The sequence below is a fragment of the Euprymna scolopes genome, chromosome 3 (assembly GCF_053919585.1).
Source record: "Euprymna scolopes isolate OS-2025 chromosome 3, ASM5391958v1, whole genome shotgun sequence".
Classification (NCBI taxonomy): Eukaryota; Metazoa; Mollusca; class Cephalopoda; order Sepiida; family Sepiolidae; genus Euprymna; species Euprymna scolopes.
The window spans coordinates 76,456,238-76,474,769 of record NC_136484.1 but is presented as its reverse complement, the minus strand read 5'-3'; the positions used below and the strand labels follow the sequence as shown (position 1 = coordinate 76,474,769).

At 33.1% G+C, this 18,532-nt stretch overlaps 1 protein-coding gene across 2 annotated transcripts in view; it reads left to right on the top strand.

Moving 5' to 3' along the window:
- LOC145256353 (ATP-binding cassette sub-family C member 5-like) overlaps window positions 1–11,885 on the top strand; it is a 327,323-nt gene extending 315,438 nt beyond the window's left edge. For both annotated transcript variants that reach the window (XM_080115176.1, XM_080115185.1), the window contains exons 31-32: window positions 6,182–6,346; window positions 11,752–11,885. In XM_080115176.1, coding sequence (XP_079971302.1) covers window positions 6,182–6,346; window positions 11,752–11,835 — 249 coding nt within the window. In that variant the 3' untranslated portion in view covers window positions 11,836–11,885. The remainder of the gene's footprint in view (window positions 1–6,181; window positions 6,347–11,751) is intronic.
- Window positions 11,886–18,532: the final 6,647 nt, after the last annotated feature.

Here is an 18,532-nt window from a genome sequence, read left to right as displayed (position 1 = left end):
AACTGTTTAAGCGTTGCCTTAAGGAGAAGTGCTTTCCAACACCCTGGAAAACCTCATCAGTATGTCCCGTATTTAAGAATTCAGGTGATAAGTCAGCTCCCTCTCAGTACAAACCAATAAGTCTCCTGTGCGTCATGGGTAAGCTGCTAGAGAAGTAGTCAACCTTCTTAGTGACACACAATATGGTTTCCGTTCTGCTAGATCTACAGCAGATGTGCTAACGTTTATATCTCATAGGATTCGTGAATCTCTCGACAAAGGCTTCCTTTCTAGGGCAATTGCTCTTGACATATCAAAGGCCTTCGACAAGGTATGGCATAAAGGCCTATTTCACAAGATTTCCAGCTACGGTATGACTAGAAATGTTTTCTCAATCATTAAATCATTTCTCTCTGATAGCCTCATAAGAGTAATGGTTGATGGGCAGAAATCAGAGGCCCACAGTATTAATGCTGGAATCTCTCAGGGTTCCATCCTGGGCCCAACTCTCTTCCTCATCTACATCAATGATCTCCCAAAACACATACTTAAATCATTCGTTGACATCTATGCTGATGACACGACCATCTATGGCAACACATCAAAGGCCGTAAATGACAAAGTTCTCTCTGATTCTCTCTCCTCTGATTTTGAGTATCTGGTACAGTGGGGGAAGAGGTGGCTGGTTACTTTTAATGCATCTAAAACCAAACTCCTATCTTTACATCATCAATGCTCTTATCCCCATCTGGCATCAATTGAAATGGATGGCTCTTGTCTTGGGGAGGCTCAATGTTTTGACAAGCTTCTGGGTTTGAACTTTACTCCTGATCTGAAGTGGAACAGGTACATCAAATCTGTTGCCAGAGGTGCTGGAAAAATGGTGGTATCCTTCTACCACTCCAGAAGATATCTCAATGCTGATGCAATTCTCTATCTATATAAAAGCCAAGTACGTCCAACCATGGAGTACTGCTGCCACATCTTGGCAGGAGCTGCTAAAAACAGCCTATCCTGCCTTGACAGAGTACAAAATAGATTTCGTGGCTTAGTTAGGGATGCCCTTTTCTCTTCCCTGCAACTTCTCTCCCACAGAAGAGACTTTGTGGTTTAGTGGGGGATGCTCTTTTCTCTTCTCTGCAACCTCTCTCCCACAGAAGAGACGTTGTGAGCCTGTCTTTGTTTTATCGTTATTTCCATGGCAAGTGCTCGTCTGAGCTCCAATCTCTGGTTCCCCCTCACTAATCTTTCATGAAAAACACCCGTCTAGCTGAAACCACTGTCAATAATTTTCCCCACTCTTTATCTGTGCTTAAATCAAAACGTAGATTCCATGAACAAAGCTTCTTTCTTAGAAGTGCACGCCTGTGGAACTCTGTTCCGTTTGCCTGTTTTCCACCTGACTACAACTTGGATATCTTCAAGTCCAAAATAAACAAGTTCCTGATGAACCGCCCCCTTAAGTAAGACACTTTATTAGATCTCCATTACTACCGATTATACAACAAAAAAAAGAAGAAAAATCAATTAACATTAACATCTAATTAAAAAGAACATAAACATTGCAAATTCACAACCCATCTGCTAAAAGCACCCATTTTCAACACATAACTATCAGGGATCGTCTCAGCCTGATTCAGCCCGCCACTGCTCTTTTTTGCTTTGGAATTGATTGATAAAGCTGACAGATAACAAGAATTCCATCCAAAATGGAGATCTTGCCAAAGTGTGCATCTTGTAGATATTTACCTCGCGATGAGGTTAGACACAAGGTCAGATTATGTTTTGAAAGGCTATTATGCAAGATTAGGTGAATTCTAAACTACGAAAATGCCTGAGTAGCCCGGTCAGTATTCCTCAATAGGGAATAAACCTATTTCAAAGAGAGAAGATAAAACCTGGGAAGGTAGATCTCCTAAGACTACACAGAACCTCAGATCCAAAAGTTGTAAGGTCATCACCCACCCAAAAATGACCCAGACTGATTGTCAAGGGTGTTTCCTCAACTGGTATGACTCATAATCAGACTGTGTCATACCTTGTTAGATGCACAATCTATTGTCTGAAGGAAGTCATAAAAAATGTTATGAGCGAGTGTAGGTTTATGTATATAATTAGTGGCAATGGTATTAGCACTATTACGCAAGCAACATGGTCATCAGCAGCATTATAAGTTTGATGAATTACTCTTAAACGAATTGGATAAAGAAGAAGGTGGCGAGGAGGGGGTGGTAAATATTTTATTTTGAGTGTGTACCACATCTGATGCAATATCTTATTAGTTTTTTAGCTTATTTTTTAAATGTTAATGCTAAGTCATTTCAAAAAAAATTCTTCTTGCCAACCAATCACCAGTCATAACGAATTATAATTTATGCTGAATATTTCCCCCATTTTATGTTTGACTTTCCTCAATTAAAAAAAGGATGAAAATGATGATTAGATATCAAGAGTAACATAATCACATGGATAAACATTTAAGAGAAAAGGCGAAAAATGTATGTTTCATATTATAGTTAGGAAATTTTTGAGATGAGGATTGATAATATTATTTCGATTTCGGACTATTGTTCTCATCTTCAGTGTTAATCTCAGAATGTAACCTCCAACTTTTTTCAGGTGTATCTTGTCGAACTCAGAAATCTGTACAGAATTTCAAACAGAAGTGGCAGTCTGAAGTAATTCACAATTGCATTCTTAGTTCATATGATACACCTGAAGAAGGTCGGAGATTACATCGGTCGAAACATTGTGAGAATAACACTCAAGATGAGAACAATAGTCTGAATAATTCAAATGGACGAGAGAGTGTGGTATGTGCAAGTCCCCCATACTTTAAACTAAGTCAAGCGAAATGGGGAAATAACAACTGTTTGTAAATATGAACAACTGTTTGTAGGCTTTATGGTCTACCATAGATGAGACAATATCACGTAACAACAAATTGCCAAAACAAATTATCGTATTTTTAGCAAAATGCGCAGTTATTTATCAATTTTTTCTTTTTAGTATCTATTCTTCAAAGCATTTCCTATTTAATGATATGTTACTGGAGACAGGCCTTTCCACTCTTATACTCGTCCACTAGTGAGGAGAGGAGTGGCTGTAACCGTCAAGAGTTAGTATAAAGACCAATTGTAGAAAAACAGGGAGAACACCCAACCATATACGCAAATACTTGCTGACGCACTGCTGTATTCGATTGATATGGGATAGTGCAATCTTATACACTTGCAAAGGCTACAATAGTCTTGGTAACAAGCCATGTTTTCATTTTCCTGGGAGATAAGTCCTGTTAATGGATTTAAGACTATCCAATGCAACCTTCTGCAACTCTGTGCCATGATGTCGATCCGTCAGTGAGACTTCACAGAGACGTCCAACGTTTTTGGCTGGCTTCGCCTTTACTGTTGGGATTATATCCCCTCCAATGTGAATGTATATTTCCCAGACAGAGCCTTTGATTAGTGAAAGACTCCAGTTCTTTTTAGGCTTAACTTTCATTCTTGCCCAAGAGAAGAAACTGTGATAACGTCCAAGCAGGTTATTAGTGCCTACTTTAGATTGAACAAGAATTGTTATATTGTCCATGTAGGCTCTGGAAGAAGATTGCAAGCTCCTTGACAACATCTGAATAGTTCTTTTATACTTTATACGATATGCCATTTATTCCAGGTGCACTACCCACACGGGCCTTATGGACAACTTTCACTTCCCTCAGCCTACAGTTACAATTGTTAAAAGCTCTCAGATAGATAACTCATGGAAGGAATGGGAACGTTCTTCATTTCATCAGAGTACCTATTACTCCGATGGTTTTTAAGTTCATCCAGTTTTCCATTCTTTTCCTCTACAAAAAGCTTTTTGACAAAAGAATAGGAGTTATTGCAGAACGTTTTTCAAGATTGACGCTTTCCCTTTCAATGTGTCCTTAGATTATCATGATAATACGAGAATCTTTTCCTTTAGATGATCAAATCTTGAATGCCGCTTCTCTCATTATCTGGAACTTCCTTTAGTCATTGTTTCAAAATTCTCTGCTCTGTCCTTATATTATTCATAGTATATATATATATATATATATATATATATATATATATATATATATATATATATATATATATATATATAATATTCCAATTACGAAATTTCTCATGAAGGTACTTTATGTGCCTGGCAGTGTTCTTAGATAAGTTTTGTACTGGAATGTCTTTAATAAGTATCGATAATCGAAATAATCCGATGAAAGAAGGAACAGGCAATTTGGACCAAAGTTAACACCTTACACAGCCTAAGATTACAAGTGCATTTGAGAATTTTTATTACCCCACAAGCCGAAAGGCTCGACATATAAAATCAACAGTAGGTTGTTTGATATGGCAGGGACGTGTTTGAAATGAATGTTTGTGTTTAGAGCACAATTAAAGCATGATACTTGACTTTTGCATTTTAAACTTTAATTCAAGCCATTATATAAAAATAATTTTATAAAATTCACACTAGGTTCTCTACAGTGTAATGTAGACTACAATGTATAGTGGATTAAGGCACTACAAGGACACATGTGAAGCTTTCTCTCAGTGCACCACAGTAGGTCCCCAACTAGAGTAGGCAATCGAATTGATTGAAAAATGGACAATTTCACTGATTTTGATGACAATAAAAATATGAGAATGTGAAATAGTCGTTGATCATCATTCAATCCCGGGCAACGTCGGGTCTCCTTGCTAGTATATATATATATATATAATCTTATTTATCGCTTTCACTGTTTGAATAGTTTGAACTTATTTTATAATGTGACTATCACTCTCCCTTCTATTTCTTTTTCTGTTATTAACAGTAAAAAGTAATTAGTTTCTTCCTTTACTGATTTTTTTTTTAAATTCCTCTCATTCACCTCCCCTTTTCCTATATTGACGAAGAGATACAGTAAGTAAAGAGTAGCAATACAACGATTTAATGCAGAGTGGGAAACTGGGGACGGAAAGAGAGAAAAAAAGCAAGAGAGAAATATAGCAGAAGTAAATTAACTTGAGATTTTGTTTATTTTTAACTTGCTTTGCAAATTCACATTTTTCTGATTTAAACGAACTTACCATATTTCAACGCATGATTCAATGCGTCATACAATCTTTTCTATTTTTTTTTATATATAAAGCTGTGTCATGTTTTTTTTATATCAAATCCATTGCCAAGGTCGCTGGAAAAATGGTAGGATCCTTCTACCACTCCAGTAGATATCTCACTCCTGATGCAATTCTCTACCTATATAAAAGCCTGGTATGGCCAACGATGGAGTACTGTTGCCACATCTGGGTAAGAGCTGCTAGAAGTAGCTTATCCTGTCTTGACAGAATTCAAAAGCGACTTTGTAGATTAGTGGGGTGCCCTTTTCTCTTCCCTGCAACCTCTTTCCCACAGAACAGACGTTGCGAGCCTGTCTCTGCTTTATCATTATATCTATGGCAGGTGCTCGTCTGAGCTTCAATCTATGGTCCCACCACCACCCACCAAAATTTCATGAAAAACACTCGTCTAGCCAAAATCACTATCAATAGTTTCTCACACTCTTTATCTGTGTCTAAACCTAAATGTAGATTCCATGAACAAAGCTTCTTTCTTAGAATTGTACACTTATGGAACTCTCTTCTGTTGGCCTGCTTTCCTGCTGACTACAATTTGATTGTCTTCAAGTCCAACGTAAGTTCAACGACTTGAAGACAATCAGATTGTAGTTGAGCATTGTTAAATGCGAGCCTGAGTGGTGTGCTATGGATGACAGACCGTTGCCCATGTCACACATCTTAACCCGTCTCCACATTTCTGATAGATCTAAACGAACAGCAAGGTTATTACAGTTAGCCACCAAAACAGTCACAGGAGTTGCCAGAACGAAATTATAGGCAATGTCAAATTACCTTAAGGACTGCAGATTTTTCAAGATTTATTCCTGAAGCTTTTACCAGGGGTGAGTATGCCACAAAAATGTTGATATGCCATAAAAAGTGAAATCAAAACTACTGGGTAAAATTGCACAAAATCTGGCATAAAAAACTCTTAGGATTGTAGTAAAATTAAGAATACAACTTTTGAAGCTCAAATAAAATATCAGCAGCTTTTAATGGGAACGAAACTAAAAATCACCGTTTTTGAACGAGTTTTCATCTAATAATGATTTTTTTTTTTTTTTTTTGTGAAGATTTTGTTACTAGATGAAGCAACAGCATCAATTGATACAGAGACAGATGCAATGATCCAGTCAACAATCCGAACTGCATTCGCTGACTGTACGGTGCTTACGATAGCACATCGTCTGAACACTGTTCTTCATTGTGACAAAATCCTTGTCATGGACAAGGGTAAAGTAAGTTACACCTTTTGTTTTTGTTTTATATATCTTCTAATCTATAAAGTAAAGCCAGTCTTTTTATTGTAAATTTGTCATCAATAGTTTTCTTCCAACAAAATCAATGTTTCAATTTGGTTAGCCAATTATTTTTGTTGATCGCTGCATCATGTTACTAAGAAAAATTTAATTTAATTCCCCCCAGAAAATACTTAATCCAGGTCATAATTGTTTTTAAATGGTCAGTATCTTAAAAGAAGTCTATACAGAGTTATTTCCCTTTGATTAAAATAAAAAAATAATAATTTGAAAAATAAAAAAAAGATCAGCATAATTTCAAAAAAGAAAAATAAAACAAACTGCAACTAAATACACTACCAGGCAACGTTGGATAGGACAGCTTGTTTATAAAATAAAAGATGACTCAGACAAAATGTAGATTCAAAAATTCATTATGCTAGCATCTGAAAAGAACAGGTCTAACATGACACCATATTATCATCTTTCTAAATATAAGCAAAAGCATATTTTCAAATTGACTTTATTTCAGAATATTTTTCCATTCAAAAAATCCAAAACTGATTTATATTCACTTTTTATAAAGCAATTAATTATGGCAACTTATCTCATCTAAAAGATTAAAAGTACAGAAATTACTTCTTTCTCAAAATATGATACATGCAAATGAATTTACCAATAATTTAGTATCATTTGTGCGATTGCACCATCTTTTGTAATTTACCATTACGTTAGTACTCATTGTTTCTCACCACAATCATCTGCTTATTCGTGTATGTATCATTTCCTTAGTACAAATTTTAATTCACATTAGTTTTGGTCAACCTCTTTTCATGTAAGTTGGAGTTAAAGTTTCTTTTAAATATATTTTCAGATTTGGTTGAACGTCATTTCACATGATGCCATATGTTGGATAACCTTTAGAGATTGATTTCCCAACTAACCTATCTTTGGCTAGGTCTTTATTTAAATTGCATAACCTGAAATGTGACAAATTTTCTTTGAAAGTCACTTCTTTAATCAAGGCAAAACGTCTGGGTCGATTTGACTTTAACTTTTCTGAAGTTAAAGAGAATAAAAAAGTAAGGCACCTGGTTCCAAATGAAATACTAACATCATGATGAAACCAAATTTAACATTAAAGCAGGAACATAGGAATGTAAGGCAAATTTGCTTATCAGGCTAAAAACAGAATATTGAATTATGGAGTTTCATCTCATATTCTTGCTCTTGTGCAGATTCTGCAATTCAATAGAAAGATTCCATACATCAACAAGAGACACCTAAAGCCGAAATCTTGTGACAATAAAACTCAAGATGAAGACAGTAGTTCGAATAATTCAAATAATATGAACTAGCAGAACATGTGGAAATTCCACAGGGGACTCATTCATATGTAATATATTGATGTTGGCATTCTGTAGATGTTTGGTGTAAATGGAAACGCTCTGATATTGTTGTAGCTTTTTAATTAAAACTGCAAAAGTATTTATCTAAGTTAGCACGAATGCCAGGCAAAGCCTGGTCGTAAAGTATGCTTAAATATGATGTTTTAATTCTTTCAGATTTTGTTATAGAGTTAATGTTCTATTGATTTTTATATATTATAAAGTTGCAATTTCAAAAATAACAAAATATATCCATATGACTTGGATGCATTAGCTTGAATCGAAACCGAAACCAAAACTTATGAAGAATTCTTTGTAAAATTATTTATGACAAGAAATGGAAGTACATAACCGACCTGGATGTACGCATAACGCAGAAAATAACACACACGCTTTCGTATCAATAAATAGATCATCAATCAATAGGGTTAATAATCATCAATTAATAGGGTTCATGTTCATCAATTAATGGGGTTCATGTTCATGAGAGAATATAAAACTTCTCTCATTGAATATTTTTTTACCTCAGATTTTAATGATAAATGAAAAAAAATATGTTTATAAAGTAATCTGTTACCCCGCATTCATGCAGCTGTAAACTATTTGTTTAATTAACTATACTAATATGCATGGTCTGCTGCAATATCAATGTGTATAAACAGCTATTCGTTTTGTGTGAATAGCACTAAGGCAGATAATTCAGTATTCAAGAGAATGTAAACGTTATCAGCCGGTGATGGTGGCTAAGTGGTAAATTACATGAAATTACATGGCAACGTTGGGAAGGTACAGTAAATACAGTATATTCCACAGAAACACTTTCACTTCAGGATGTTGGCAACCTTCATGTGGTCCTTCCCATAAGAACTCAATGTTTTTCTAGTAGGAATTCTAACTAAAAAGTTATCATGGAAACAAGTGCCTACAATAATCATTTTATTCATTATTCATATGAAATGAATAATGTTCAACAACAGCAGCAGCAGCTGACGATAATGTTAGTATTTTTTTTTAATCTTGTTCATCCCCAAAGAAAGCATATTGCTATTTGGAGGTAAGAAGTTACTACTTGGGAACCATATCTGCTGGGGACTGTGAGGAGATGAGCAAGTGTCTGTTCACATTATATTTTAATTTCTGCATGTTAATACAGTCAGGGGAGCAGAAAACAGGGAGGGAATTCTAAAGTCTAGCAGTCTGAGGAGAGAAGCTTTATGGTATCTAGGTACCTCAACAGTGAAGGAGTGCGATTTTGCTGCTAGACCGTTTTGTTGGGTGTATATACGTCAAGGGATACAAGTGCAATGAGTTTTTCAGGTAATAAATTCTCAACAAATAAAACAGATATCATAACTTTTTGAGGTACTTCTGCATTAATATCACGTTGTTTGCATGTACGTCCATCACGGACAACCTTTTTTTTTTGTCTAAGAAAGGTTTAATTATATTTAGCATTCGTCCAATAATGGCATAATTGAATTTTTATTAGGAACCCTTTATGCTAGACTTTGTCAAAGCCTTTGGATATATAAAGAGCTAACTCTAACCCTAACTTTTGTCTTATTTAGTGCATTTTTTTTTTTCTCCCAATTTTCTTATCAATTTGTTCAAGCTGGGGATGGGCATCCTACCGGATGTAAAGCATTGTCATATATTTCAACCGAGAGATCTTTTTAAGATTTTGACCATCCATTTAAGTGCAATTGTTGGAATATCTCTTGCACTTGGTTCACCAGGTATATTTGCTTGATAGTTTTTGAAATTATTTTTCATGAGTCCAGTTGTTCTGAAAATTACTAAAATGATAGAGATCTTCCTAAGATTCCAATTTCTTTTCATAAGACGTTAGTATTTTATTATCTTTTGCCTCTCAGCTCTGTTTAACCCACCATCATTGGGAACATTAATTTCTACCTTGTTTCTTCTTATTTCATAGTGTATGCAGTCAGACATGATCGTTAAAATATCTGCAGTAGAACAGGCTAGCTTAAATTCATACTATCGATTAGAGAGAAGGTTGGCTTTTATGAGCTGAATTGATTAATGACTCAAAATTTTAGCAAAGGGGGGAAGAGACCAATAAGTTGATAATTGAGCAGGTCATTTCTTTCACTAGAATTCTTGTAAACTGGTACCACAGAAACAATTTTCCAGCTATCAGGGAAGCAAAATTCAGTAAGGCATTTGTTATAAAGTTTAGAGCGTACAGCAGAGCATTTTTTTATTAGTATAACAGAAATGAGATCAGGTCCACATGTCTTTGAGATGACTAAATTTTTTATGATATCACATGAAAAGGGATGATTTCCAGATGATCAAGTGTAGCTTCTGTCCGCATAGGGAAATTTAAGAGGGGATGGTTTGTGGGGATAAATTAAAGTTAGAGGCAAATTGCCAGGCAAGCAGTTCAGCCTTCTTAGTTGCCGTGCAAGCAATCTTCTGGTTGTTTGGATAAATTGTTGATTGTCATTTATTTACTACACTATTATAAAGATTCCAAAAATCATGAATTCCTATTTTCTGCAACTCCATGCATTTTCTAGTTATTTCAGTATGCTTCTTTTGGTTGTTACGATTTCACTCTCACAATGATTTCTAGTATTTATAAATGCTTGCTTATTCATACTTGACGTGTCGGATAAATCTGTGCAATAACAGCTGCACAGGTTGAAGTGAACCATCGGGGAGGATGAGTTTTTCTATAGAACTTGTTTGGGAACATGTGTTTCAATGCCCACCCTGCACTAACTATTCAGTTGCCTCATTTACACACTGTTCAGGTAGAAGAGAAAAAATATTACTCCAGTTGGATATCTCTGATGTGATCTACACTGGCTCCACAGCCCGGGATTGAGAATTAAAGGTGATTGCAACCAATATCATATGGCGATCAGGATTTCCAAATGGACTATGGACATTTGTAACACAATCCTCAGATACTAAACTTAATAACAGATCAAGAAATGAGGTGAATTGGGAATGTGACAGTCTGTGTTAGAAAATGAGATATAGAAAAAAGATGTGTGCTACTACCAGCTACATCTGTATAGTTCGAGAAACTGAGCTGATTACTATGGTGGACATCAAAGCCAGCTAATACATGTATTCGGGCGCTAGTCTCTAAAGAGGATGCTACATATAGATGCAGCATCCTCTTTAGAGACATGGTTGATCAGAGTAAAGTCCTGGAACGATGAAGAACAGTAGAGGAAGTATATTCAACTATCAGTGTTGCAAGTCTAAAGCACATGAAGTATTGTTTGTAATGTAAACGAAATGACAACTGTTTTTTTTTTTTACAAGTGAACTGAATCATAAAAGTTGTAGGTATTTTTCTTTAACATGTTTCCTTTTAATATTGTTCTTTTTCTTTCTAGCTTTTTCAAGGTCAGCAGTTCATTATTAATGCAATCATTTAATCATAGCAGTTGAAAAAACATACACATACATAGCATTACATTATGCAATTAAAAAAAACTATGAAGAAAATATACCATTTTTTATGGCATGACTATACTATATATATGATTTAATTGGAATTCATTATTGAAATAAGTATTGTTTATTAATTTTATTTGTTGAGGACCATTATACTCATCTTTCTTAGTTGTTTTGCCCAACTATTCCTCTGGCCTTTGTCAGGTGGTAACCGCGGTAACATGGTGAGACAACAACAACTATGGATGACAGTAATTGCTGAGAATGCAGTTAGGAGATTCGGAGTTCCTATCCCGTCACAGTTGCCACCTGACGAAGGCCAGAGGAATAGTTGGCTGAAACGTTGTGAAACAACAACTGAGAAAGATAAGAATAATAGTCCGCAATAAATAAAATTAATAAAATTAATGACTATATCACTTATAATGAACCGTAACAAGAAAATGCTTCATCAAAATTATTTTTATATTTTTTTTAATCTTAAAAAAATTTCATTTTTTGTTCAACATTTAAGTAAATAAATTTCTAATTTTGACATTAATTTAAAAAACAAAAAAATATTTTCATATTTTTTTGCAGGTCATTGAATTTGCTTCGCCAGATGTTTTGCTTAATGATCAAGAATCCACCTTCTTCAAAATGTTGCAGTCGGGAGAAAATTGAAATTTTCACATTGATATGAATAAGTCAGGAGATTTAGCCAAAGAGAGAAAGAATGAAAGAGCAAAGGAGAGAAGAGACAGTCATGAATTAATTTCTGTAAGAGAATTATACGAAACTGGTAAAAAAAAAGAAGAAAAAAAATGGCATCCAAGTCAGTTAATTTCACAAACTCCTTGTATATTTAATTTTTATACAAACATGCATTTCTTTTTTATTTTTAAATAGAAGTCAAAAATACGAACAATTTTTTTCCAGATTGTTAAAAAGTCATCCTGATCTAGAATTAAAAATTGTCGATCAGTTTGTTACGTTATATTTCACTTCGATATATTCAGTGTTTCTTTACTATAGTCACAATTGAAAATCACATTTCAAGTAAAAACACTTTGATATATGTGTCATGCTGAAATAAGTAAAATAACCAAAACTTAGAAAATGAAAAAGTAGAAGATAGTGTATAACTTTTTATTAAAAAATAAACAAGTCTTATATTTTTTGATCCACCATTGATAAAAGCCCATTTAACAAAGTAAACATGAAATATGTAATATCATAAAATTGTAATTATGATAAAATTGAGTTTTATTTGTAATCAAATTTATACTCGACCATTGTTTTCTAATTTCAGTATCTTACGTAAATACATCTTACGTAAATACATGTTACGTAAATACATCTTACGTAAATAAATCTAAAATAAATGCATACTAATTTCAGTATCTAACATTAATACATCATTTACTTGAAATGTGATTTTCAATTGTGATTAATAGTAAAGAAGGACCATATCTTATTTAATTATGGCAATTTACAAACCAGTCTTCCGCTGATGTGAGAATTGAATTGTTCTTCATCTGAAGAGGAAATATTTTGTTCTAATTGATGGAAACAGAATTAACTTTTCTTGATAGAGCTAGTTTCAACTTCATTACTTAAATGATTTATTATTTCCAATTCCACTAGTGTACTCATGCTCCCAGCCCTTAACTTCATATTACCATCTTTTTTTTTATCATTTTCGTTTTAAAATAAAATAGAGTACTGTTCGATCAAAAGTGATGGAGAGAGAAGCTACATTCTTTGGAGATACCAATTCAAGACAGACAACATTTTTATTTCAAAATAACATTAACGAAGATGTAATTCTTTAATTTTTCTTGATATAAAAATTGAACACTATCAAGGTAAGCAACTCTTGAATAAGTTATCTACTATTCTGTCTGTCATGAGAAAAAAAATTACCAGCCCAAAATCTCATGTTATCATTTTTATTCTATTTTTTTTTTTACTTTTCAATTTATAAATAAAATATAATAAAATAAAACGTTGTCTTTGTTGCTAATGAAAGTCATTCGCTAAAGCAAACCCCACAAATTTAAAGTAAAAGCTCTAATAGAAAATTAATCTACACACATATAAAGTTGAGTTATTTGTTGCACTGACATTGACATTAAAAGTCCACTATTTCTATTTGAAAATTATTAAAATGAACTTCTTAATATGCAAGCGACTTCATAAAGGTTAATCAATTTGCATATTCCTTTGAAAGACGGACTTTCATTAATTAATTAGCAAGAAGATCCGACGTTGCCTGGGATTGAATGAGGGTCAATGAATGTTCCACAGTTCCAATATTTTTATTGTCATCTAAATCGGTGAAATCATCCATTTTTCAATCAAATCGATTAATTGCCTCTTCTAGTCAGGGATCCAGCACACTGCACAGGGAGGAAACTTCAGATGCCTCCCTGTAATGATTTTCCACAATACTTTGCACTGTAGAGAACTTCCTGTTTATTTTATAAAATTCTGTTTAAAGTAAAGTTTAAAAATCAAAAGTTAAGTATAATGGTTCAATTGTGCTCTAAACAGAAGCATTCATTCTGAACGTGCCCATTTTATCAAAGAACTTACTGTTGATTTTATATGTATGGGTCCTTCTACTTGTGCAGTGATAAAACTTCACAAATGCACTTATGATGTTAGGCTGTATAAGGGTGTTAACTTTGGTCAAAATAGGACTGTTCTTTCTTTAATCAAATTTTTTTGATTATTGATACTTATCAAAGGCATTCTGATACAAAACTTATCTAAGAACACTCCCAAACACAAAGTACATCTGTGTGAAATTTTTTTAAATTGGCCCAGCCGTTTTGGAATCCATAGGAAACAAACTCACATACATACATACATACAGACACACAGACAAAGTGCCTTTTATTGAGTTGAAAATAAGATCTTGTGGAATTCTTAATTTTGATTTCAAATGATATATTATCAAATAAGTTTTCGTTATAATACCTTCATTTTATATATCATTTTAAAGAGCGTTTTTTGTTCTGTCTAATCGTTTAAATTACAATCGTTTTAAAACAATTGTTTTCTTTTCAAAACGTTGAATACAAGATGGAAAAAAGCAAATTCGCAAAATTTTCTTATTTCAATTCAAACTAGGCCAAAAAGCTGCTGAAACATTTCGCGATATCAACGAAGCGTTTGGCCGAGGAACCACTACTGAACGCACAGCAAAATGGTCGTTTAAGAAATTTGGTAGGAGCGACGTGAGTCTTGAAGATGATGAGCATAGAGGTCGGCCATCAGATGTGGACAACGATCAATTAAGAGCCTTAGTTGAAGCCAATTCACACACAACTGTTCGAGAACTTCTTTCTGAATTAGACATAATGTATACAACAATTTCCAACCATTTGAGAGATTGGAAAGACAAATCTTGATAAACGGGTGCCTCACAAATTGAATAACAACCAAAAGAAATGCTGTGATGAAGTGTCATTTTCCCTTCTTTTACACAAGAACAACCCATTCTTCAACCGGGTTGTGACTTGCGATGAAAAGTGGATACTTTAAGACAACCAGCGATACTCAGCTCAGTGGTTAGATGCCAATGAAGTTCCACGACACTTCCTGAAGCGAGAGTTACACTAAAAGAAGGTCATGCTGATTGTTTGGAAGTCTGCAACCGGTCTCATCCATTACAGTTTTGGAATGCAGGCGAAACTATTACAGCGGTGAAGTATTTTCAACAAATGGATTAAATGCATTAGAAACTTCAACAACAACACCCAGCAGTAGTCAACAGAAAAGGCCTGATTCTCTTCCACCACAATGCCCGACTGCACGTTGCTAAACCCTGGAGAAGTTGAACGAATTGGATTATGAAATTGCCTCATCCGCTCCAGACTTCTCACCACTTTTTTAAGCATCTCGACAACTTTATGCATGAAAACCTAAACGATATCAAAACTGCCTTCAATGACTTCATCGCCACCAGAACACAAGATTTTTACATTACATTAAATAAATACTTTTGCCAAAACAAAACAAGTGTATGTTGATTCTGATGTGCTTATTTTGATGAATAAATTTTTGTTTTAGCTGATATGTTCATCTGAATTTAAGTTAAAAACCGCAACAACTTTCTTGTCAACCTGATAGTAGAGGCTGGTGTATGTGTGTATATATATATATATATATATATATATATATACACACAAAATTAAAACAATTACCAAACTCTAAGTTTACTACAAAGAGACGGTTTGATATTCAGTGAGATAGGTCTGGATACATGTGAGTATTATTTTCAAATCATATTCAAAATAAAGACTATACACAAAGGTATTAATTTTTACAGCTGTTTCAAGACAATGTTTATTTTCATTCATATGATGCAACATAAAATTGGTCCAAATAGTGTCTCTCATTAGATCAGTATTTCATGAGCATATTTCAGATCTACCAGATAAAAACAGCAATGGCAAAAAAATAAAAATAAAAAAATAAAGATTTTTCTTCATTAAGAATAAACAAAGAAATTACAAGAATTGATGAATTGTAAAATAACTCAGTAAGATGTGAAATTATTTCTATGCCAAAGTGTGTATTCTGTAATTCAGAAAGGAGACAATATGTTAAACGGTTTGTAAATTACAAACTATTTGATATATTCAATACCTTGTGTATATTCTTTATTTGCAGCATAATTTGAAAATAATTTTCATGATTAAAAATACACACATAGATATTACAACTCAATTGTTGCTTGTTATCTTGCATGTTGGTAACATTACACTGAATAGCATCACAATTGGATGACATCCACTCATAATATAAGGAGCATTTTCTGTATGGGTATGTTCATCACAATTTTTTAAAACGAATATCTTTACTTATTTTAGGAATAGAAAATATTGCATCAATACTAAATAATGAATTCCCAACAAATAAAATGGATACCATAACTTTAAACCGAAACCTTGAGATCTTTTGTGTGATGTTCTACGAACTGAGTTATTTAGATGTTTTATGAAATATATCATAAAACATTACCTTAACAAAATAATTATAACTTTGACATGGTGTCAGATTTATGATTTACGTCATGTTTTAAGACATTAATTCAAAAGTAAGCGATCATAAAAATCAGTAAAAGAATGTTTACACATTATCAATCTTGTTGAAAATTATTTTCACAGTACAACATAGTTTATTTTACTATAACTACATATCAGCATTAAAAACTAAAACTAATATATACTAAAATTTGGGTCCATTATATATATATATATATATATATATATATATATTATATATATATATATATTATAGCAAGAAAACTGTCTCGACCCAGAGGATTTAGTCATCCACTTAAACAGAATTAAGAGACATGGGGAATCCTTTCTAACATCACAAAGTCATCATCCACTAAAACAGAATTAAGATGCCAGAAGAAATCTTTTATGATGTCATAAATGCAGAAATTATGCTATCCATTAAAATAAACAGCCAAGTGTTTCTGCTAGTTTACTTTAAAGAGAGAAGATTTTTTGTAAGTTTCAAATGCATTAAAACATTGATAATTTGCATGATTAGCTCAAAATGAAAAATAAGTAATTGTTAGGCTTTTCAGTTTTTAATTTTAAAAGTTACAAGTACTTACTTTTGTAAGCACTAAGTATGAATATATTATTTTGTATGAAGCAAAAATTGTTTTTGATTTATTAAACAGGAAAAAAATCTTATTCTGAGACAAATTCAAAGTGCCTGTTTTTGTGTTTTATGTTTAGAAAAATGTTGAAATATGGTGTCATGCTAAATCCATTCTTTTCACATGTTAATGCATACATTGAAAAAGTATGAACGCCCATTCCCTGATTATTTTTTTTATTATTTTTCTTTTTTTTTTACTGATGGGTCACCACTTATTAAGGCGCAGGCCACTTGAGGATAAAAGTTAAAGATATCATGAGAGGGGTGGAAACAATGAGTAGAAAGAAAAGAAAATTAATAATAGGAATTGGTTATCCAAGACAACGGCTAAACAAGTACTTATTTACATTAGACTTTAAAATGACCATGCTGAAGTTAGTTGGGAAGCAGACTCATAGTATCTTGTTCTACAAATAGGATGTTCTAGAAAAAAATTGTTCATGAGAGTTCTACTTGATTTTGGGGAAAAAGAAAGTTCTTAGCTGTGGTTGTGTGGTTGTCGCTTATGTGTGTAGTTCTTGATGCTTATATTTTACAGGAGGGGTTCAGGGATTGGAGTTACAAGTAGAATAGTAATGTTTGCTGAATCATTTCTAATATGCATTACGTTTCAGTTTTAGATAACAAAACAACGAAAAAGGGATTTGATATGCAGTAAAAATAAATTAATTTGGACTTTGATAAAAGTGTAGCATCTGTTTGGTTTCAAGCTTATGTATTCGTTTTTGTTTGGGGGCTAATTATCAGCAATCTTTCAAAAGTTGATAAATATAACTGATTTTTGTCAACACAACTTGCATCAACATTAGCAGGTGTTACATTAAAGTAAAACTAACAGGCTACAGTGAACATAGGTTTTTAAAAAGAAAATGGAGTTAAATGACCATGGAAAATTTTGCCAGATTTTTTTCCAGATGACTAATCCATCATTATCTGATAATGAATGGAGACTCCTGTAAAATCTTGCTCCTAACCCTGAACCCCATATTATTGTATATATTATTTTTTAATTGTTGTAATTTTCAAGTTATAAATAAAATAGAGTGACTGTTCCATCAACAATGATGGAGAGAAATACATTTTTTCAAAAAGATTAAACAACATCGAATAGATCAGCAACAAGGAGAGTAGAAAGTGAATCTGGGGTTTACTTTTGACAGCTTCGTAACACTTACATCCCTTTTTTTATCCTTTAATCCTCACATTCTATGAGTGATATTTCTGAAAAAGAGGAAAGAGTTACCGTTTTCTGGGTTGGAATCTATCCATGTAACACTTGTTGTTAATCAGTTTTTGAAGTAGCATATATAAGCTCCTTACATCAAGTGGCTTCATGCCTTGTCTGGAACAATTTCCATTTTTTTTAAAAATGGGAAATATAAAAATATATTAAAATGACATTCATATTCAAACACATCACCAATTTCCTCTCTGAAAGATAATTTTGAAGAAGTTATCCCTCCTCAATTTTTTCTTGATAAAGAGAAATCAAGGGAAGCAACTCCCAAATAAGTTAAAAAAGTTCAGTCAGAATTTTAATATTACATAGTGTCAATTTTGAAGAGTCACATTTTCTGACATTATTACTGTTATTATATAGCATAGATTATTATATCTGTTTCTGCCTGTTCTCTCCCATTTTTAAATCAGTCAAAAAATAACAGAATCATTTATTACTTAATACATT